Source organism: Periplaneta americana, chromosome 17, assembly GCF_040183065.1.
Source record: "Periplaneta americana isolate PAMFEO1 chromosome 17, P.americana_PAMFEO1_priV1, whole genome shotgun sequence".
Lineage (NCBI taxonomy): Eukaryota > Metazoa > Arthropoda > Insecta > Blattodea > Blattidae > Periplaneta > Periplaneta americana.
Window position 1 is genome coordinate 19,110,665 of NC_091133.1, and position 24,551 is coordinate 19,135,215.

At 36.3% G+C, this 24,551-nt stretch overlaps 1 protein-coding gene across 3 annotated transcripts in view; it reads left to right on the forward strand.

Annotated features, from left to right (window-relative positions):
• Positions 1-10,465: 10,465 nt before the first annotated feature.
• Positions 10,466-24,551, forward strand: part of Sptz (zinc finger FYVE-type containing 26 spastizin) — a 129,602-nt gene continuing 115,516 nt past the window's right edge. For 2 of the 3 annotated variants that reach the window (XM_069815805.1, XM_069815807.1), the window contains exons 1-3: positions 10,466-10,764; positions 16,068-16,263; positions 21,449-21,716. In XM_069815805.1, coding sequence (XP_069671906.1) covers positions 10,619-10,764; positions 16,068-16,263; positions 21,449-21,716 — 610 coding nt within the window. In that variant the 5' untranslated portion in view covers positions 10,466-10,618. Of the gene's footprint in view, positions 10,765-16,067; positions 16,264-18,132; positions 18,204-21,448; positions 21,717-24,551 lie in introns of those variants that run through there. The other variant, XM_069815806.1, reaches the window with a different exon arrangement.

Sequence of the window (24,551 nt, forward strand, 5' to 3'; positions counted from 1 at the left end):
ATTATGAGAAATAAATTACGTATTTAAAATCCACTTGTAATAATTATGAGGTTGCTGCTTGAATATGTGTTAACAAGGCATGAAACACAGCTTCGTATATGTAAGTACTTGCAAAAAATAACAGATTGAGAACACAGTTTCGTAGCAATGGATAACATTCTGGTCAGAGCAATCTCCAAAAGACGATTCCAGTAACCTGAGACGTGTTAATGGATGGATCACATTGAAGCTCACAACTAGAAATCACCTGGCTGAGATTCAACATCACAGTTACAGGATTATCGAATGAAGAGGTATAATAAGGGCTTCAAAATACTGAAAACGTCGGTCGAACTGTGAAGCCAACTCTCCAATTTTCAGTACAAACTCCATGTTTTCTTCCTCCGAGAGTTTCTGACAACTGAAAAATGTAGCAGGTTATTTTTCTCCAAAAAAAATCTAAATAATATTACAACTTTATATGAAAACTGTGAACAAAGCCGACCATTTTACATATTGCCTGCCTATTGTCCTGCAGTTGCAAATTTCGGCCCTTGAAGAGTGATTCATGTGTTGAGTGATATCAGCCAAAAGAGCTAAGTTTCTCGAGAATTCGACGTTTTCGAGATCGTTCTGCAGTTCAACAAAATTCGAAACGTGCTCTCTTAGAAATGTGATTATTTCACGACAGAGATCAAAGAATCGTAGCAGACACTTTCCGTGACTACCCAGCTTACTTCAGTGTGCAAAACCAGATCCTAGTAAGCAGAATTCATTTCTCTGAAGACAGAAATTTTCTGTGATCACAGACTTTTTTCTTGATTCACACAAATGTGTACTGAAATGTTCTTTATGGTTTACCATATAATGTCTTTTGAGGTTGTACTCCTTTAAAACTCTAGCCAGAGCTGCACTCGGACGTGAGTTCGATTCCCACTTAGGCTGATTACCTGATTGGGTTTTTCCGAGGTTCTCCCAACTGTAAGGCAGATACAGGTAATCTGTTACGAATCCTCGACCACATCTCATCTGTATGGTTGTGAAACTTAGACTCTCACTTTGAGAGAGGAACAGAGGTTTAAGGTTTCCGAGAATAAGGTGCTTAGGAAAATATTTGGGGCTAAGTGAGATGAAGTTACAGGAGAATGGAAAAAACTACACAACGTAGAACTGCACGCATTGTATTCTTTACCGAACATAATTAGGAACATTAAATCTATATGTTTGAGATGGGCAGGACATGTAGCACATATGGGTGAATCTAGAAAATGCATATAGTGTGTTAGCTAGGAAACCTGAGGGAAAAGACCTTTGGGGAGGCCAAAGCGTAGATGGGAGGATAATAGATTTGAGGGAGGTGGAATATGATGGTAGGGACTGAATTATTTTTGCTCAGGATATGAACCAATGGCGGGTTTATGTGAGGGTAACAATGATATCACTGTGTGTGTATCAAATACTTAGTCCACATCACATTAATAATTCACTAACTGCTGAAAGTTATTTTTTATTGTTATGTTTAATGTTGGGAGGATAAGATTAAATGGATTTGAGGGAGGTGGGATATGATGATAGAGACTGATTAATCTTGCACAGGATAGGGACCAATGGCAGGCTTATGTGAGAGCGGCATGAACCTGCAGGTTTCTTAAAAGCCATTTGTAAGTAAGTTGTATGTAAGTTATGTTTAATGTTGTTTATATTTCTAAATGAAAATTAAATGTATGTTAATAAGGCGTTTTTTGTTTTTTCGTTAATCATCTTGCAATCCCCTCAGCTCTTTATATGGCCTCCCAAGGGGTTGCAATCCCCATGTTGGGAACCACTGCACTACAGAATATTGAGAGTATTGCTGCTTCACTAAAGGTGCAGATACATGAGCACCACAGACACATTTAACAACTATGCAAGTTTCCCCACCCTTGTCCTGTCTTTTCTCTTTTCAAAGGCCCTAAGGGCTTCAGTCAATGCCCAGGTACATGCATAGTAAAAACATTGATTCTCTACTATCTAAACTGGAAACATATTGCACTTTCATATATTTCTTATAAAAGTCTTAAAATTCATGAGATTATAATATTAATTTTAATGCCTTAAATTTTCTAGGGGGTGGACAGTGGAACAAAATGCGAATCTAGATGACAATAATTCTTAATTTAACTCCTAATGGTCAGATTTCAATGGAATATTTGCATGAACCCTTATTAAATATATTAATATTAAATATGATATAATATAAATATAATAACAACAGCTAAAACTTACTGATGATGAAAAGAGAATCATCTATGAACCTTGCTTTCCTTATTATAGCAAGCAATATAACATCATGGCTAATCGTTGGTTAGTACACGGACTTCTTTTTGGAGTTCGTGATACCATATCCAAATACACCTATAACCTTTTAAAATCAAAGGGATTCACATTTTACAATGTTGAGAAAATCCTTAGAGAAATTCTAAAGGACTGAATTCAAATTTTGCAGTTTCATCTCTGTTTCAAGTAATATGATTCACTTTAATTTTCTTTTGAAATTTATTGTATATATTTTCATTGTTTCATTGTAAATTTTTATATACGTATTTGTTTTCTGAATTCTTGTGGTCACACTTATTGAAGGGCAGATGGTTTTATTATATATATATATACATTCATACATACATACATACATACATACATACACACACACAAATATAATATAATATAAAAATATATAATTTATTAAAAACATACAAGTTTTGGGATTTTTCACTCAAAATCTTTGTTGTTCTCCTCCTCCTCCTCCTCCTCCTCCTCATCATCATTGTCAGATGCCTCGTCTCTCCTTCTCTTCTCTAACTCAGTGTTTTGTCATTCAATAGGCTGAGGATTTCAGGAGGAAATGCTGGTTTTCTCAATTTGTGTGGCTGTGCTATCTGCGATAGGAGAGGGTCAAAGGAAACAAGTAGCATGTGCAAAATATCTTCCAAACTGCCTGTTCTGGAACATGTTCTGGCGTGTCCTGCTCTGTATTTGCGTAAACCTTTGTGTCTTGCCGCTTGGGCATCTTCCGAAAACTGTCCAATTGGTAAAACTGCATGTTCTATTATATTCTTTCCATGCAGTAATAACTTATGAACAGTGGGAGGCATGATGAACCATGAATACAATGTTAGATATAATTTTGCAATGTCCAGTGCAAATGCTCTGAAGGCTTCTGTATCAATGCTGTGACAGCTAGGAAGGGTACAGAGGATTGTTGCAAATCACTGTATAAGGTCCTCATTGACACTGGAGCTCAGAAAACTTTTTAGGAGATGTGAAGAATCGTCGTGCTGTGTTTCCATTGCTGGACAATTCTGAGCCTCCTGGAAGTGGCTGATCGATACATAAACTTGTTCTGTCCTGAATTTTTTAATTATGTCCCGCTTTTTTAAAATTTACCTTCTCTTCTCCCCTCACTTGCCATTTCTTAATGGGTAACCAATACGAAATATGCAGTAGACACTCAAAACATATTCACGCATGCAGTGTCAACAGTCTGAACATGTAGGTTGAAGGATCCTCACATATTTGTTAGAGATCCATATTATTTAGGTCCATGGGGGCTGCTCCGCGCAGACAACATCTCTATGGTGACATTTCATTAAGTGCATTGCATATCTTTCTATCAACCATGGTTATTAGAAAGATGTGAGAAGCAGCAAATTTTCTTCCCACTACTTCTAATTTAGTAGGGACAAGAGAATCAATTTGATTTTGAATTGCTTATAACTCCCTCTTTGCTATTTGAGATTTTTCTTTCTCTAACATAAATTTTATTGGCCTACAGGACTTCGTAGAAGATAGGTTTGGATTTTGTCAAAACACTTTTTGACTGCCAACAGGAGCCTCAGATCATAGCTGCAAAGCAATGAAGGAAATGACAAAGCTGTGAGCATCAGTGCACTCTTCTTTTCTCTCTGAAAACTGTTGCTTATACATACAGAGGCCACTACTATCATTGCATCCCCATTTAAAAATTGAGTAAAGATTCTCACTGTCAATTGGTTTTTCAATTAATGTATCACCTAACATTTAAATGATACGTTTAAGGGTAACATCCAGTGGCGGTTTCTCGGGGGAGGGAAGGGAGGAACGTCCTCCTCACATTTTTCTTCTTTTGAAAGTAAATACCAAATGAAATATATGCCTTTAAATTCGAGGAGGATTCGATAATTTTTAAGTTCACAGCTATAAGAAAACCTCGGTTGATCGAGTTTTAAATGACGCGCACTCATGTGCTGCTAGAAAACTGTGAGAAAGATGCGAGATTGTTTGTGTGGAGGAAAGTCAATCCATTCCTCCTTTACTGCAGTTAACACACATAGACAAAAGCACACTAGCGGCCAGAGACAGAAGCAGAGTTTTAAAGCAAGTAAATGAACAAAGAGGGAGGAGATCCTCCTCTGAATCAGCGCCCCTGAAATTCACTTCCATTCATTGTCTACTAGACAGGACAACAGCCAAGTTGTCAGTTTTGTACAAATATATTTGAAATTGAAAGTACTCCAAACTACATTATTTTAACATAAAAAAATTAATCGGCCACCGGCAGCTTTGAACAATAATGGTAATATGATTTTACAAGAACTGACATTCTTCAAAAGCATGTGATACTGAACTTGTAAAATGTACATGTGGCAACACAGACCACGTGAGTGGGTGCAGTGTTCTCGCTTTCCTAACAGATTATTTCCCATTCCCACTTCCGTAAAACAGTTCTGGTTATGTGTTAGTAGCTAGTCTCTTCCAACACGTGTGATGCTATAGTGTGCGCGAAAAATGCTGCGAGTTTATGAATTTCCTTGTAATTGTTAATTTGTGCAATTATCCAACAATGAATGGAAGTGAAAACATATTTTTGACAATTTAGGAAACTCAGTTTACAAGAACAGATTATTTCTATACAAAAGGGAAGGCCAACCCTAACACTATCTGGTATTACATGTATGCACGTAGCCTAATATGTAGCATATTTCTCTCAAGAATGTGTCATTTTGCGCTGTTAACTTCTTTCCTCCTCTAAAGAAATATGCAGGAGCCGCCACTGATAATATCAGTTAAAGATTGAATATGTATTTCAGCACATGTCTCATTTACTAATATGTCTTCACCTGGTGGATAACACTGTAATTTTATTGTTTTATTAAGTTATATGGTAGATAGGTGTAACATTGCCGAAATTTTGCTTCTCTACGGAATGCCAGTACTTCTCCTCTGTATGGAATAGGGTTAGGTACGGATGATTTAAAAGCCTTCTTTATCCTTGTGGTTCTTTTTGGTGTTGTGTCTGTCATCACTACAGCATCACGTTTTCCAGATGTATGCAAAGACGTTGTGCAGTGTAAAGAAGTTCTTACTGAGAATGTGAGTCAATTACATAGAAATTTTACACATTGCCTTTTCCTGTGTTGCGTAATATCTGTGAATAATTTTCTTGGGCTTCTAAGACTTAAACTTGATGATGCAGCAAAAGGATTTACTTCTGATTCTGTTAATGTGTCATGGATTGTTTCTGGAACTTTTAATTCTCTGCCTAACCATTCAGAATATTTATTAAAAAATAATACTTTTCATTGTGACGATACTCCACCCATCTTCTATTGAATTCTTGTTTAAGAGTCGTCAAACTATTACTTATATACGATGAAAGAATAATGGAACGGAGAAAAATCCTCTCCAGTGCCGGGATTTGAACCCGGGTTTTCAGCTCTACGTGCTGATGCTTTATCCACTAAGCCACACCGGATATCCACTCCGGCATTGGACAGAATCGTCTCAGATTAAGTTCCAACTCTTGGGCTCCATCAGCACGTAGAGCTGAAAATCCGGGTTCAATCCCGGCACCGGAGAGAATTTTTCTCCGTTCCATTACTCTTTCATCATATGATGACGCAGAATATCTGCATGGAAATACCATATGTACTTCGGTACATTAAAAAATAATATCTATTACTTATATAGTTCTCCACATTATCACTGCATTCTGTAATGCCTATTTTTGTCTTCACATATTGAATCAAGGTCATTATTGAGTATGATTTGATAGATAGAAATGGGGAAAAATACTCTGTGAGATATTGTCACCCTGCAACTTCCTTCTGTAAAAGAGGAAACATTTAGAATGGGTGATTGTGGGCATTAAGACAATATTCCCCCTAAACCTGAAAGGTTTATTGACATTTCTGTATAAGAATTACCGTACTGCCAGCTACTTTATAAACTATAAGCCAACTTGAATCTCGATGTTTAAAAAAAGTCAACTTGCGAACACCATCACTTTTACGAATTCTGAAGATGTCATGTAACATGATATTTACCGAACTCAATAATTTATAGGCGCATATCTTATTCATCATTGCTCATTTTAATTCCTTTGAAAATCATTTCACAGTAAAGAACAACAGACCAACTTCTCCACTTAGCAATGCGAGATACAGACTGAATGCGTTGCAGCAAACATGTCATCTTTGGGATGTTGTTTATGCTAGGGTAGAAGCCAGACTGCATTTTACGACTCTCAGCATGTAGGCCCTAAGTATTCAGAATATTACTACATGCATGAAACTTCTTTCTCAAGATGTGAGAAAATTGGTTTATTGCCTTCTAGATTCGCATCCTGGCCCATTGTGGGATGGAGGAACATGCCTTCGTTCCCTTCTGACGAACTGCCCCTGGATGTCAGTACTGCCAAATTTATTTTACTTTGTCAGTATAAATTTACAACTTATTTTATTTTAAAATACATTCTATGTTACCACATTTCTGCACATACTTTATTTTAAAGAAAGTTCATACTACATAGATTTTATTCACATTTTAGTTTTCTTCTTCTTCTTCTTTTACTTTCTTCAGGTCCTCATTTTCATAATCATATGCTTGTTCTTGATGTAGCCCTGACATTCGGATTATTCTCGCCTTTTCTATTTTCAAAGTTTTTGCCCATTGTTGAGCTGTAAAAAAATTAATTTATTATGATATTAATACTGTTTTCAATGAACACATTGAAGGCAGTTAAGTGCATAAATAATTTTCTCTCTTTTGTGAAAAATGTATTAACTTATAATTTGTAGCCAATAAAAAGTGTATGCACATAATTTTAGTGTGGAAATAACAGAACCAAAAACTCACCAGGAGGCATTGCTGCTTCAGCTTCACTTTTATAACCATAATAACGGGCCCAGTCACCACGCCCTGTGTAGAACATGTAACATACAAATCCAAAGGCATTCCATGCCAATAACATATACAGAACAGCCAATTTTTGCTTAGTTGTTGCTGCTCTGTCAACAGGTATAGGATTTGTATGTTTTCTAATTAATTGCTGAAGCCATCTGAACATTATTCCTGGGGTAAAAAAAATACATATATATGATATGAGATGAAAATTTAACTGTTTAAAATATAGAAATAAGTGGCCCTTTGACAGCAGATGGAAGGGGTCAGAGCACATGTTAGATAGTCAGAATTCTTCCGTCAGTAAATTTCAATTTTACGGTAGTACATAATTATGGTTGCCAGCAAATTGCTCTGGTATTGCATTATTCTGGTCCAGGAGAAAAATGCTAGAGTAGTTCACAATTGGCCATAATTATGTGCCTATTTTAATGTCGAAGTTTACCTCTCAGTCATATTTACTAATTAACCAAACAAAATCTTTGGAAAACAGGCCCCAACTACAGAATGATTCATATAAAACAAGTAATTTCTTTCTTTCTTTATTTATTTCAACAAGAGTTCTATCTTTGGGAGATTAAGTTACTAACCTCTATACGAAATGCTGAAAATGTCCTCCCTTTTGCTCAAGGCAGAACTCAACACGTCGTTCCATGTTAGTTTTACATGAATCACTCTATATTATATGCACTTGTTAAGATCTTAAGCGATAGAGCACATAAAAAGTATTTTTAGTTCACTTTAAATAACAATACAGATATCAGTTAATTAAAAACAAAAACAATGGCAGGCTATTTCCAAAAATGATTGAATATTAAGTTTCAGTACACCACTTTAAAACCAAAATCTTTACTATAGTGTTATCACGTTAAGGTACAAATATATATTTGTCATAAAACAAAAATTGAGTGTTGACGCCAATTTCACATCGAAAATAAAGGCCGAAAGTTGCTCTGAAAATGCAGGCTATTGGAGAGGTGCAGGGGCAGGCAAAATTGCTCAAGCAAGGTGGAAGGGTTAGGCAGCAGGGAGGGAAAGCACATGCATCTCATTTCCTTATTGTTTCACAGAGAAAAAGGCGAGTTTTCGTAAGATCGAATCAATGCCAGGTTAGGTAAGGTTAGTTTAGACTTCTGGTATGCCTTAGAAGAACACATTCTTAGACAATTGTGAGTATATATAAGGCACAGCAAAAGCATAAACTAACCTAACCTGTCATTGACTCAACCAAAGAGCGTTTTTGTAAGGTTGAATCAGTATCAGATTAGGTTAGTTCAAGCTTTTGGTATGCCTTGGAAGAAAGGGCACATTCTTAGACAATTTTGCGTATATACAAGGCGTAGAAAAAGCCTAAACTAACCAAATCTAACCTGCCACTGATTCGACCTTACGAAAACTTGTTTTTTCTCTGAGATTAGTAAGGAAACGCACGGAAATGAGATGTATGTGCTGCCCCTCAGTGCCACCTACCCCTTCCACCTCGATGGAGGGAACTCTCCTGCCCGCGTCTCTCCACCGGCCCCCACTTTCACAGCAACTTTCAACTAGCCTATTTTGGGTGTGAAATTTGCGTCGACACCAATTTTTTTTTCTTTATGATATCTATGACTCGTCTAGAACCCAAGAAAATACATTTGTATAGCTGACTATATAGCTACATATTACACTTCAGATATATACACATATCATCAAGTGACATGTATTGCCTGATAACAGAGGTACACAGGGTGCGAATTAAGATTTCTGATGAGGGGGGATAGAATCCTAGATAGAGAATACCATACATAACATTATTATTAACCTCATTCAATATGGCTCAACGCTTGGTCACACTGAGTTGCTTGTCTTGCATCTTGATGATAATAATAATTACATCCATGAGCAGCTTAAAATAAGATGCGTAATTCCTAAGTTATTGATTGTTGTCAGCTTGCCGGTGATGATAATACATCAATATTATTTTCTTTGCTTACTTTATACTTTATAAAGAATACTCATATTAAAACAATTATATTTTGTAAGAGAGGATAGAAGTTATCCCTGGCAGGGCTTTAATATGAATTTATAAGACAGGAATAACTTTCCAACAGGGGGAGAAACCCCCTATCCCCCCGTTAATTCGCACCCTGGATATACATATCAGCCAGAACTTTAATCAGAGTTATCTTCCAGATTATAGGGTTTGTTTTGCTCGGCAGTTATGGCTAAAACATGAAAGAATCTGTAACCGAGGGTTTTCTCCCTGTTCACTGGGATTTTCTATAACAAACGTCGCCCTAGGTGGCGCAGTCGGTACACTGCTGGCCTTCTGTGCCCAAGGTTGCGGGTTCGATCCCGGCCCAGGTCGACAGCATTTAAATGCGACAGGCTCATGTCAGCAGATTTACTGACATGTGTAAGAACTCCTGCGGGATAAAATTCCGGCACACTGGCAACACTGATATAACCTCGGCAGTTGCAAGCGTCGTTAATAAAGCAATTTTCATTTTTTTTCTATAGCAAGCGACACTGAAGGTTTTCTTTCTTTTTTTTTTTTTTTTAAGTGGAAAAATCTCTAAATTTCAGTTGAAAGGTAATTAGTTTTGAATGTTAAAAATTCATATAGCACGTCAGTTGACTTGAAAACATGTATTAGAAAATGGGCAAAAATTGGAAATAATTGATCGGTGTAGATAACCTAAAAGTGATTATTTAACTCTTGAAATAAAGGGATAGAACACTTCAAACGCGAAATGCATATTTCACAGATTCGTATGTGCAAAGCATATCAAAAGCCTGAAGTAACGTAATCTAACCTGCATATGCAAGGTATATGAAAAGCCCAAACTAACCTAGCCTAACCTAACCTGTCACAGATTTCCTCACCGCAGAACTTAGAAAATGCAAGTTGAAAGTTTCAGTGTCGCGTGCTATAGAGAAGCCGTAGCCTTAATTGTTGAACCAGCTGAAGGTCAGATTTCGGTGTTTTTTTGGGAAGGGGGTAATACAATAGCAAGAGTGTGGTGCCGACCGCATCATAACACCAAAGAATTTTCATAACCTGTATTGTTGAGCAGTGAGCACCATCAAATTTTACGATTAGTCCTCTCACTGAAACTCACCGTAACGAATTATGTCTCCTGTCAAAATACGAGGGTATATAAGCACATGAAACTATAACGTTTATACATCTGGACAGTTTACGGCATTATTTAAATTCTCTCCTTTCAAAAATTAAGCACTGAGACATTTATACTTTTTTATTGTTGGTAATATTGGACGATCAGCTGACTAGAAAAACAGATGAGAGTGACTATGGCGCACGTGTTGTAGTTTCAGAAACGTCAAGATTAAGATACGTAATTAAATATTATATATATTTTTCTTTGTTGTTAGTTATTAATGTAATCACAATGTGACGAAAAAATTTAAATGAAATTTGTACCAAATTTTGTATTTTAAAATGGACAAATTGTGTTATTATTTATATCATGGACTTTGGAATGTTGTCAAAGGACTGTTGCATGAAGATGAACCTGTTGATCCACATGACAAATTGTTTACGGAAAAGTTGCTGTGGTATGTGGCTGCAGATTCCTGTAATAAATGGTAATTTTCATAATTTATATTTATGAAATACAGTATGCACGTTGGGAATGACCCTTGCCTGTGTTAATGGATCAAAGAATTTTCTAGGAACTTAGCCTACGTACCGTATAGAGGAAAGAAAAAAACACTGTTCCTATTATCAAAGTTTAGACTTGTAGTACACCTATTACAAAGACAGTAGAGCATGAGCAGAGGTAATGTTTACCCAATTATAAAGATAGGAATTATATAGGCCTAATCTATTTTTGAAAACTACAGGATGAAGGTATCACTTATAGACCGTGCACCACTTGCGTGCACTTTCAGAATAAGCACGGTTGTGTATTTAATAAACTTGCTGTGTGTCTTAAATGTTTTGCTGTTTTCAATACATCATATTTATCTAGAATATATATACAAATTAGCAAACATTAATGTAAACGTTTAGAGAAAATATATGAGAATGATTTTCATTGTGATACAGCATGCAAACACGAGATTAACAACTAGATACCAAGCAAAATTTATTTTACTTGGTGAAACTAATATAAATTTCCTGTTGAATTAATCCCATAATACTTTAGGAAGTGTCCGCCGAGTTAGATCTGTGGTAGCTTGTCTGCCTCCAGACTAGCCGGCCCCGGGTTCGATCCCCAGCAGGATCAAAAATTTTCATGTAAAATTTCTACCTCGGGACTAGAAGAGATGGCAGTGCACAACTTCTAATCACTAGATTGTACACCAATATGTCTAGGTTAAATCCCTAATCCGCAGTGACTTATGAAGAGAAGGCATAGGCCTATGTTACTGTTGATAGTGATTCGTCTGTCGGATGGGGATGTTAAGCCTGGCGGCCCCCTTAGTGCCATTCGATAGGAGTAGGCTACGTGCCAGCACCGGGTTTCCCCTTCTCCCTTCCTCATCATCACCACCACCACCCATTCCATACACAACACTTAGGCCTACACGAACACTTACACATACACTTACCCTAGAATAAGACATAACACTCCACAGATTCACACCATGTACAGCGTGACGCGCCGAAGTGGTGTGCGACTAGAAAATGGGTCACAGTCCTGCCATCTATCCGCAATATGCGAAACCCGAATCACGTAAAGTGAAGTGGGTAGGCATTGGATACATACATACATGCTTTAGGAAGTTGTAGACATGCTATTTAGTTAAGCCTACAGATATGGATTAAATTACGATACTTTGATTATTTATTAATCACGTGTGTCCACTAATGGTACTTCAGAAATTTCATCAGTTATTTATTAAACTCTCACAGCATCGCCCAGGCCATTTTCCCGCAATTTAGGTCCAGGGCACATTCATTACCTAAAAATATATAGGCTAATTACTTACTTACTGGGTTTTAAGGAACCCGGAGGTTCATTGCCGCCCTCACATAAGCCCCCATTGGTCCCTATCCTGAGCAAGATTAATCCAGTCTCTACCATCATATCCCACCTCCCTCAAATCCATTTTAATATTATCTTCCTATCTACGTCTCGGCCTCCCCAAAGGTCTTTTTCCCTCCGGCCTCCCAACTAACACTCTTTATGCATTTCTGGATTCGCCCATACATGCTACATGCCCTGCCCTCCCCATATCAAACGTCTGGATTTAATGTTCCTAATTATGTCAGGTGAAGAATACAAAGCGTGCAGTTCTGTATTGTGTAACTTTCTCCATTCTCCTGTAACTTCATCCCGCTTAGCCCAAATATTTTCCTAAGAACCTTATTCTCAAACACCCTTAATCTCTGTTCCTCTCTCAAAATGAGAGTCCAAGTTTCACAGCCATAGAGAACAACCGGTAATATAACTGTTTTATAAATTCTAACTTTGAGATTTTTTGACAGCAGGCTAGATGACAAAAGCTTCTCAACTGAATAATAACGGGCATTTCCCATATTTATTCTGCATTTAATTTCCTTCCGAGTGTCATTTATATTTGTTACTGTTGCTCCAAGATATTTTAATTTTTTCACCTCTTCGAAGGATAAATCTCCATTTTTATAGTTCCATTTCGTACAATATTCTGGTCACGAGACATAATCATATAAGTATTTAGTCCTTTCGGGATTTACTTCTTAACCTATTGCTTTACTTGCTTCAAGTAAAATTTCCGTATTTTCCCTAATTGTTTGTGGATTTTCTCCTAACACAAAATCACCGTAAAAAAACACCTTGTTACGAAACCACACAATTGAAATCTTTCCGAATATCAAAAATTAAAACAGAGGAGCGTGAATCTGCAAATGAATATCTGTATGTTTTTCAATTTATTTGCTTTCACAAACCAAAATCAAAACAATGTTTGCCATTTATCAACGACTGAGTGTATCTAGGATATGGAAACCAGCTGAACAAACTGCAGATATAGTATGCACAGTGAAAGGCAACGAAGACATCTAAGATACATGTATGAATGACAAATGTGGAGGGAGGCCTCTCCTAGGGAAGTATGCCATCTCATAAGTAGATAAAAAGAAGGGAAACTTATTAGGACAGGTATTGTGATTAAGTGTAAGTCACACAAGCTTATGAAATATTCTTGACTACATTGCTTTTAAATAGCCTAATATAATGCTGAAACTTCGATATTTCGCTGCACCATCAAAATTATTAAAAATAACTTCTAAATTGTAGCACACCACTATAGACACATGATGAGGTCACTGTAAAAGTTATAAACACACCCAATCCATCCCAAATACCTTCATTTAATTTATATTCCGACCAATGGTTTTGTCAGATACTTTAACACAATGATGATATAGGCCTAATCAAGTGATATCACTATGATGTACTCCTTCCTTTGCTTTTGGATAAATCTTTGCTAATCATAGCTTACGAACCCCTTTCTTTGCTTTGGTCCAGAGTAAATCTTCCTTTCTTTGCTATGATTCAGGATAAATCTGTCTACCTATCTACCAAAAAGAATATATGCAAGGCTTACCAAAAGCCTGAACAAACTTACCGAACTGAACCTTGACATTACGAGAACTCGTTTATTTATCTTTACAGAAATTGGCACCACTATGATAAGCATTTTAAGAGTCCTCCACTGGACATAGTCACAATCATAAGTGCAGACTTCGTGGGAGGGGGGAGCAAGGCACTTTCTGTCCCCTCAACTTATACAGCCAGGGGTGTCGCCTGCAATAAAATTAATAAGAGGGCCTCGCCCCGCCCCAAATAATTCGTGTTAACAATAATTAATTTGTTTGAAAGATGAAATAGGACATAAGCCAAAAATGTTTACCATACTTCAAATCTATAGAGATGGCCAGCTGCCGCAATGAACATGTTTGGTGACACAACTCATAATGCCCCCTCCTTTTCATTCCTTCTGCATCTGAGATAGTTAAATCACATTATGCAAGGAGACTCCACTTCTTTGCCTATGATTCACATTTTTTTCAGTTCAGTTCAAATTTTTCAATTACTATGATCGAACAATAATGGTATATACCAAGTATACCAAGTGGAAATAATAATACAGAATAAACAGTTCAAATTAACAGTGCATTCGACAATATTACTTAACAAATTATTATTTTTATCAATGTCCAACATTTTTCATAAACAGTTAAATTTGTTTCAAAATTTAAAAATAACCATTATCAACATTCAGTTTTAGTGATCATTTTTTGTCATGATCGTCATCGCAGAAGTGGACTTGCTAAGTGATCAGTGATTGCGATGTAACTATTATTGATAAATTGATAATGGGTAAATTCTTAATAAAGAAACTTGTCCAAAATATTGTGGCGGCAGGCCGGAATATTCTGGCTGCTTCGGGGAATGGTGCGTGGTAAGGAAGGGGTGGGGGAAGCGGAGCTCGAGCTTTGATGGACGCCTGGCATGGCGTGGAGCGAGGGAAAAAAAAGACTAAAGTGCTGAGCAGAGAGAGCAGGAGAAACGTCTGGAAACAGATTGTTATGGAGGCCCAGAAGTTTCGCGATGCAGAAAATTCTAGACGATGGCTTTTTTCAATACAGTGTTCAGCCAATCCGGATTTTTCGGGCTGCATTAATCTGATGCTTCTTTGATGTTCCGAAAGACGCGTAGTTGTGCGTCCTGTCTGTCATAGCCATAGCCATAGGGCTAATTTTAATAACACCGAGGTCCTGGTGAAGTGTTTGGGCTACTGGGATAGAAGAATAAAGGAAACCCTGGCCATAGCGGCAGAACGCAGTAACCTGAATCGGGACCCAGGTCTCCAACTAAGTGCAGCATGGGCACCGGCTATTAAATTTCTCAACGCCCAGATGACGGGCCATCATCAGCGGAGGACACATAAGAACTCGTCCGTCAAGCCCATCCTGAGACTCACGGTCAATCAGCCGAACAGCACAAAGCAAGACGACACGTTAGCCGCATTCACGCTGCAGTCCGCACTAATAAGAGCCAATCAGCGCATAGCTCCTCTGCTGACTCCTCTCTCTGGCACTATAAATTAAGGAGCTGGGTACCCTTAGTTATCATTTAACCCTGAAGATGAGGAAGATGAACATCCTCGAAACGTCGGTGGATCACCAACTTATGACCTGGCTGGAAGCCCGAGAAAATTTTGAGATACTGTTTCATGTTTAATTTCTACAAGTTACCAATAAATAATTCTTAAACTTTGTGCAATACAAAGTTTTAGAAAAGTGACACTCTACCAGCCTAACAGTGTGAAGAATTCCATTTTTGAGGTAGGAATATCTATAAGGCAGAATTAATTACCTCATAGTTGGATTAACGGACTAGGATGATGACTAACAGATTGACATGGGAGGAAAATGTCTGTATGCTATGCTTAGAGTTTTCGTAGTCAATCTGTTAGAAATCGTAAATCTATAACAAAGAACTCCAGTTTTACTTTCCCTTTAAAGAAAATCACGCTAGGGATTTTATCATCCTAAAATTCATTGTTACCAGATGGTTTGAACCTATTGAATCTCAGGTTTAGTGGTATATATGGTATTCACTCGATAATATAGAATAACAAATGCATAAACTCTTTTTTCAACTGCAGGTGTTTATTGTAACCTTATGATGTGTTTGTTAAAACGTTATGTCTTAGGTCGAGAATGCTTGTTCTCAATGTGAACCATTAAACGAAAGATCCTAAAGCATTATAACTTCATGTCCTAATGAAAGTATTCCCACTGAGACAAATAAGTTACCAGTACTTTAGTTACGACATAAATAGTTCACTTTAAAATATGTATGAGTAATACTGAAACCTAAATAAAATTTCAGAAAGTATCTTAAACATTTTTACCACTTCTGTCATATATAACAGCTTTTGATGTGTTTCAGCTTTTCATCGCAAATCGTTGAGTCTCCCTGGCATCAGAGTTGGCTTGCTGCAGTACTTATGCAGTTTCTGAAGTCAACTGCCATGGATGGTAATGTGGTTACAGTGAATGAAATTGAAATTTTGAAGAAGGAAGCAGAATTCCAATCTCTGCTTTTTAGTTTACCGCAACATGCAGCCCATTTTAATGTGTTGGAGGTAAATAAACTATAAAAAATGAGAACTTGTGAAGTGAAAGAAATGAAGTACTGCTGATACCACCACCACCACCACCACCACCACCACCACCACCACCACCACCACCACCACCACCACCACCCCCCCTCCACATCACCACCATTCCTCCTCACCACTATCCACTACTACCATCACCCCTTTACCACAACTGTTACTGTTACCACCACTACTACTACTATTGAACTACTACTACTACTACTACTACTACCACCACCACCACCACCACCACCACTACTGCTATCCCTACCACTACTGTTACCACTATCACTACTGCTACCACTACCACTGCTGGTGCTATCAAGGATTAGACTTACAAATTCTTGTCCCATATATAATTTTTTTAAGTGTTACTTTTAAGACACTGTAATAGCTATCAGGTTATTTATTGTTTATTGAATTAGTGATAGTGAGATGATATTTGACGAGATGAGGCTGAGATTTCGCCATGTGATTACTTGACATTCATTGTACTATTGGAGAAAACCTCGGAAAAACTTCACTGAGTAATCAGCCCAAGTGGGAACCAAACCCAGTGCATCATCAGATCATCAGACAAATGTGCTTACTGCCTTAGCTACTATTCCATCTCCATATTTATTCTTAGTCATCCCATTTAAGTTTGACTTGGCTATGGTCTTTGCAAATCTGTGTAGCTAATCAATCTGTTCTATTGTTTTTTCCAGTTTATTCTACAGAATTGACTTGCATTGGAGTAAAAATTACATTTACTAAGGCATTTTAAATATACCTAATATAGAAAATTTAATTAAGTACATATGTCTATAAAGGAAATGAAAGGGAAATGGAGAATGAATGCTTAATGTTTAGGGACACTTGATTTTCACTAATGTTTTTCTTTCTCGAATTTCTGTTGAGTCAGGGAGTTAAAATTTCTATAGTTATGAACGAGACTCTTTCTGCAGATATGTTTTACGATTGCAGTTTATGGCAAATTTTGCTCGTTTTTACAATTTTTTGCGAATTTTGCTCGTTTTTCCCTTTTTTTGCGAATTTGACAATATTTTTATGTTAAATGCGACTTTTTTACAAGTATAGCTGCATCGTACATTCCTAGGTCACGAAATTCCATTATTTTATTTTCCGCAATAAAACATTCAAAATAAATACGAAAGTGGATTTGTCTTTCATGTTTTATCATGTCGAAATTATAGATGCTCATTTGTGAAAAATGAAAATCTGAGTGTCATGTATGCACAATGCTTTGGTTCGTTACACACTAACACAGTAAGAAGAAATGTGTGAAAGTTATTTACCAAATTTTCAGCAAGAGTATGCAATGAAGACTAACGGTGGTGTAACGACTAGAGCGCCGGGCTTTTAACCCAGGTTCGATCCTTGATTTGTAACGCGTTGGGCAAGCCTGTTGTCCAGATAACACAACGGTTTTCTCTGGAGCTCCAGTTCCTCTGTGGTATCGTAACAAATCATCATCATCATCATCATCATAATCATCTCATCCCATTGTAGGTGTAGTATAGACCAGCCTTCTATAGCACACCCTGGGCAATGACTCTGTTGATAAATTGGTCAAGATTTGCATATTTAAATAATTACTTTTTTGACGAATTACAATAGTTTTATTTGCCGAGATGTATTTTATTCACCACTTTAAAGTGTCCTTAATAATGTATAATTTGTGCATTTTGTATTGATCATTTGTGGTAGCATGTATCAGCAACATAGGTATAACTGCAGTGTTTAACAACATTCTTACTGTTATAGCTTGACTTATGCATTTAGATTATATTAGTTTAATTTAATTTAAAGCTTTTATCACTTCTCGAAACATGACATTCTATATCGTTGCAGTGACGTTACGAGCTCTGTGAAGTTTGTCCGACAGCAAGTGTTATTTTTCCATTCTCCATTTAATACTAAGTGTAAGTCAAGAGGATTACCATGATCAACCTTTTAGTCTTTGTAAAATTCCCAATTGGTACATTTCAGTTTTCTTACGGTCTATGTATGTCTTGGTTGATCCATGTAGTTCTGTCTGGGTTGATCTATGTAGTTCTGTCTGGGTTGATCCAATAGATACATTCTCGATTTAAATTACCTTTCATGTCAAAGTTATTAATGGTAACTGATAGGAAAAATGTAGCCCCTATAACCATTGTAAAAATATCCCAGTCTGCCATGTAATTTGTTGTTTTTTCTCACATTTCTCCTTGGTTTTATGTAATTCTTACCCCACAAAGAATGAATGGTGTACATTGATATATGCAGATTTAACATCTTAATGTTAGCACATGTTCCCCATTACTCACTACTTTATAGTTTTGCTGAATTTTAAAAATGATAGGAATGATTGCAATTCGTGACATGTAGAATTATCGAGATTTGGCTTCATTAAAATCTCATGTATATTTTCTGTAAGAAGAATATTTAAATTTAATATAGATGATCCTGTCACTTATGTAAGGTAGTACCACTATTCCTGCCATTAGAAATAGTTATATAATTTTATTGATAACAGCCAGGATCGCAAGATTTCATAAAACTGTTAAAACCTGTTCCATTTTTTCTCTAGAAATTAATAAAACTCTATAAAAAAAGGTGTTTTACCATGGAACAATAAAAATGTGGGAAAATAAAATTATCATATTTTTTACTTCACTTAAAGAAATTTTGTTGTAAAGAGTCACCCACTTTTTGTTTACAATTAGGTATCTCCAGCAATACGTTCAGATGGATATCAGAATTCCTTAGTCAAAGATTCATTGCCACTAAATTCAATAACTCACTTTCTAGTTACAGACAAACATATCGAGGTCTACCTCAGAGCGCTGTCCTCAGCACAACTTTATTCAATATTTATATAAATGACTTACCCTCCCTATTAGAGGAATCAAACATGAAAACAGCGCTATTTGCAGATGATATAGTTTTGTGGACTTCCAGATCTTACAGACATAGAGACAAAATTCAAAATTCTGCTCTTAAAGCTCTAAATCAACTACATGAATGGAATACATCAAATTTGATGACACTCAATTTAAGCAAAAGTAACTACCAAATATTTTCACTTGGTAAAAAAGAAAGAGAATTCAATATCCAATACAATGGCCAACACCTTCCTAGGACTTATGAATCCAAGTATCTTGGAGTTATTTTCGATAGTAAGTTAACATGGAGTAACCATTTGAAATACATTTCTGAAAAAGCTCGTAAAATATTCTCCCTTCTAAAAAGACTAGCAGGAAAGAAATGTGGATACTCTAGAAATACTTTGAACACTACATACAAAATGTTTATACAGCCAGTGCTGACATACTGCGGACAAATTTTAATTACTTCACCTTTCATAAGCGACATAGAATATGTTCAAAACCAAGCTCTCAGGCTCATTACTGGTGGAATCAAAACAACTCCAATAGATTCTATGAGATTCCTCACTAATATTAACAGCATCAAAATGACGATAGAAGAAAAAGCACTGATTCAACATGAAAAACTTATCAGATTACCAGGAAATAATTGGCATTCATACAGTCCTCTCTGTAGATTAAAAACTCAAAAAAGTTTCATATCCATGGTTCAAGAATTAAAAAAGAAAATCAGTATCCCGAATTTAAAAGAAAACTTACAAATTAAACCAAACCCTTTAACTCTATTAAATATAGAGTATAATCTAAATTTAACAGAAGAAATACTGAAATCAGAAGTAAACACTGAAATAATGAAACAATTGTCTTTAGAGACAATTAATATTAGGTACCCTCCACAAAACTGGCTTCATTTATACACTGACGGATCCTTGATCTCCAGAGAACAAGGTGCCGGTGCAGGTGTTACGTGCTGTCTCTTCTCACTTTATAGATCTCTTGGATATGGAACAACAAGTTTTGATGGAGAAATCATTGCAGTAAGTGAAAGTCTCAGGAATCTTCTATGCCACATCAATAAATTTAAGAATGCAGTTATATTGTCAGACTCCAAAGCAGCTATTCTATCAATAGTCTCTAAACACACACCTTCATCTCAAACAGCAGAAATAACTAAAATGCTCTCTCAATTAATATCACTCAATAAAAGAATTATATTCCAATGGATACCATCCCATTGAGGAATCCTGGGAAACGAGAATGTGGATGCTTTAGCAAAGAAGGGCAGCACTGCTACTTACAGACCTGTACCTAAATCTACTTATTACTCTGTGAAAAGATTTATTAAATCTACATACTTGGACTTCAACAAACAAAATTTGGTAACACAATCTCAAGGGAAAAAAATGGAACTCTCTGCATCATAATCCACAGTTAATTCCTGATTTACCACGAAAATCGTCTGTAGCTGCATTTAGATTGGCAACAGGCCATGACTGTTTGGCCAAGCACCTGCATAGAATTGGAAATATCAGTCCCCAAACTGCCCATTGTGCATCTCAAACCAAGAAATGGATTCGGAACACTTCAAAATCTGTGCTTCATTGGCTGACCATGATAATATCTTTGAAAAATATTGGAGTGCAAGAGGTCAAATGACTTTATTGTCAAACGCTTGGCATTAGAAAACAACAACAACTTTTTGTTTACATTTCTATTAGAGTGAGAAATTCCAATTTTCCTTACCACATCCGTAATTTTCGTAAGTGCCTTCTAAAATCAGTTGACATTTGCACAAATTTCTATGAACATGAAAGCATCAAAAGCTTTTCAGATTGCATCCACTCTATATCAGTGAGTGTGAAAAGATAAAATGTATGCACTATAAATCCAATGAATTTAGCTGATTAAAATTGTTCGACACAATGAATTAATCTCTTTCAGTGTTCTAAAGCAGTACTGTAAACATTCAGGGTGATGAATCCAGATTAGTGACAGAAATTTGACTTGTTTGGCATGACTTTATGAAAATATGTCATTTTTTGCATCCCAGCCAACACACACACTTGTGCATGCACACATATATCTTAATTTTCGAGTGGGAGAAATGCTATACCATGTGGGATGCACGGTAATCCTTTCTCATCGTAATTGTGATTTTCTTATCTCGTACTCTCCTTTATGTAAGATTTTAGTATGATTTTGCAGGAATGCACAAATATGTTAGTACCTTGGAAAGAATTCTACATTTTCCTTAATTTTGTTAAATAATTAACTGATGATTATATTTTCCTTTTCAGGAACTTATGCTTCTTTATAGCCAAGTTATTCGAGCAGATCGTATGAAATCTCCAGTTGGATGCATGACGACAAATATGCACAAATTCATATGTGATAAATTGTTGTTAGACCCTGTTACAACAAATGTTCTTATTCAGAATCTTTTGTGTGTATGGTGTCCTGATTTTACACACACAGATGATCAATTGCAGAACATTTACACAGAAGCTCTAGAATTGTGTACGTTGGAACTTGAGAATAGAAGCAACAGGATGAGTACAAAGAAATGTAATTACTTTTTGTCTTTATTGTATCCTGATACATGAATTTAATTTAGGAAATATGTACTGTACTTCCGTTATTCTCACTAATGCAGCGATTATTACGAACTCATAATTTTCTCGTCTTTCTTCAACTGTTCCAAATACTTTATGTTGTATCATTATCATCATCATCATCATCATCATCATCATAAATAATCATCGTCTCTTGGACAGCTAAAGAAGTGAGAAGGGACCAGCTTTCAGTCTAAAGTGGAACAGGCCAAATGCCTGATTGATGATTGTTGCTGCTGCTGATGATGATTATTTACTATTACCACCACCACTACCACTGCCGCTGCCACAATCATAATCATTAGAGATGATAGGTTTTTGCAGTCGCCATAAATGCGAAAAGTGTCCAAATGCTGCATAATCACGTTATTGTGCCTTAGAGAGGGAATTTCATACCTTACGGTGATTTTCTAATCCACGATAAAATGCTAAATTGAGTACAAAGTGCGAAATATAGTAGGTTCTACAAATAAGTGCGAAATTATAATTTCATAATTTTTTTTTTTTGTAATTTTGCATGCACTTTGACCAGCCCTTAAATTTTTCTTGCACTTAAACATCCTTTGCTTCTGTTCACACTTTATAAAATAAACTGCCTCCTTATTTTTTTCATTCATATTGTTCTGCCCAAGGGCAGGTCTTTCACTGCAAACCCAGCATTCTCCAGTCTTTCGTATTTTCTGCCTTCCTCTTTGTCTCCTCATTTCGTCGTCGTTCCTGCATTAATTCCTATGTAACATATTTATCGATTTTCAGATTTTTGCTCTATTAAATAACTTAAATAGTGACACAGCAAATAATAAAATCTCCTGTATGTAAATAGTGATACAGCAAATAATAAAATCTCCTGTATGTAATTATATTTTTTTCTTTCGAAAATGTAATAATTGACAATCTCCTATGTACCACTGCCATAGAATGAATAAATGTATTTTTTCTTCCTACTGAAAAATTTTATATTTTGCACATAGGAGTTATTGCAGGAACGACGATGAATGATCCGTATATCTTAATGTTGTCTATCATCTGATATCTTCTTCTGCCCCGAACTCTTCTCCCGTTCACCATTCCTTCCAGTGCATCCCTCAAAAGGCAGTTTCTTCTCTACCTATGACCCAACCAATTTCTTTTCCTCTTTCTGATCAGTTTCAGCATCATTCTTTCTTCATCCACTCTTTCCAACAAAGCATTGTTTCTTATTCTGTCTGTCCATTTCACATGTTCCATCCTTCTCCATATCCACATTTCAAATGCTTCTAGTCGTTTCTCTTCACTTCGTCGAAATGTCCATATTTCTGCACCATACAATGCCACACCTCACATAAAGCACTTCACTAGTCTCTTCCTTAGTTCTTTCTCCAGAGGTCCTTTGTCTATTAAAAGCTTCCTTTTGGCATTGCTATTCTCCTTTTGACTTCTTGGCAGCAGCTCATGTTACTGCTTATAGTAGACCACATGTATTTGAAGCTGTCCACTTGCTGTACTGCCTCATTTAGAATTCGCAAGTTTACCTTCTTTACTTTCCTTCCTATGATCATGGTCTTCGTCTTGTTGCTATTTATCTTCATTTCATACTGCTCACAGCTGTCATTTAGCTCTAGTAGCATATCCCTTAGTATCATCTCCTCTTCTGCTAACAACGCCATATCATCAGAAAATCTTATATGCTTTATTCTTCTTCCTCCTACTATCACTCCTCCCATGTTCTGAAAACAGTTCTTCACTAAATCTTCCATTGTTGCCTCCTCATTGTTGCCGAAGAAATTTAAATTGAATTCGATGTATTTAAAAGTAATTGTTGACTTGTTTGTTTTTCTGTCCTGTTCCATTTTTGCAAGTTACACATGAACTGCATGAAGGTGGGCCGAGACAAAATCAATATTAAACAATGAACGGAAAGCTATAAAAATGAGCAGCTTTATGTAAGCAATTCAAATATTTTAATGTGCAAATTGTATAGTAAGAGGCTGTTGTGGAAGAATAATATTTACTGATTTTGAAATGAGGGTTTCTAGTACAACATTTTCGACTATTCCTTTCTATCTTCGAGGAAACAACTGACATGCCACGAGCTTCACAACATAAGATTTCTCATAGCTGCAAGTTATCATTGTGATTGAGGATAAATATTTTGGGTTGGCTAGCCTCGGATTTGAACTAGTCCTCCACTTTCAACTACAACTTCTGTAAAAGAAATAGCCTAATATTCGTATTTTGGTCTTTTTGATGAGCAAAATTTCCTTTTCTTTAGCCATCTAACATATTTCCACTATACATAATTGTGGGCCTTGTTGGCACAGTCGGTATAGTGCTGGTCTTCTCTACCTGAGGTTATGGGTTTGATTCGGTCCAGGTCAATGGCATTTAAGTGTGCTTAAATGCGACAGACTCATGTCAGTAGATTTACTGGCATGTAAAAGAACTCCTGCAAGACAAAATTCTGGCACACCGGTGATGCTGATATAACTTCAGCAGTTGCAAGCGTCATTAAATAAAACATAATTTAACATTTTTCTTTAGGTTGTTAATGCTCTATATATTACGTCTCTTTAACATAGTCAGTGGTACATTTAAATTTACTAGTAATCAAATAGCTAGTGCATCGATTTTCTATAATGGGAATTCGGTCCAAATCTCAGTGATCCCGAGTGGCATTTGTGCTAAATAGTAATGATGTGGACACAGATTTTCCTCCAAGTAGGCCTACTCTTATTTCCCAGCCATTGTTTCACCATTTCTATATCAATAATAATTAAGGTAAAGGTATATATTCCCTTTACACATCATG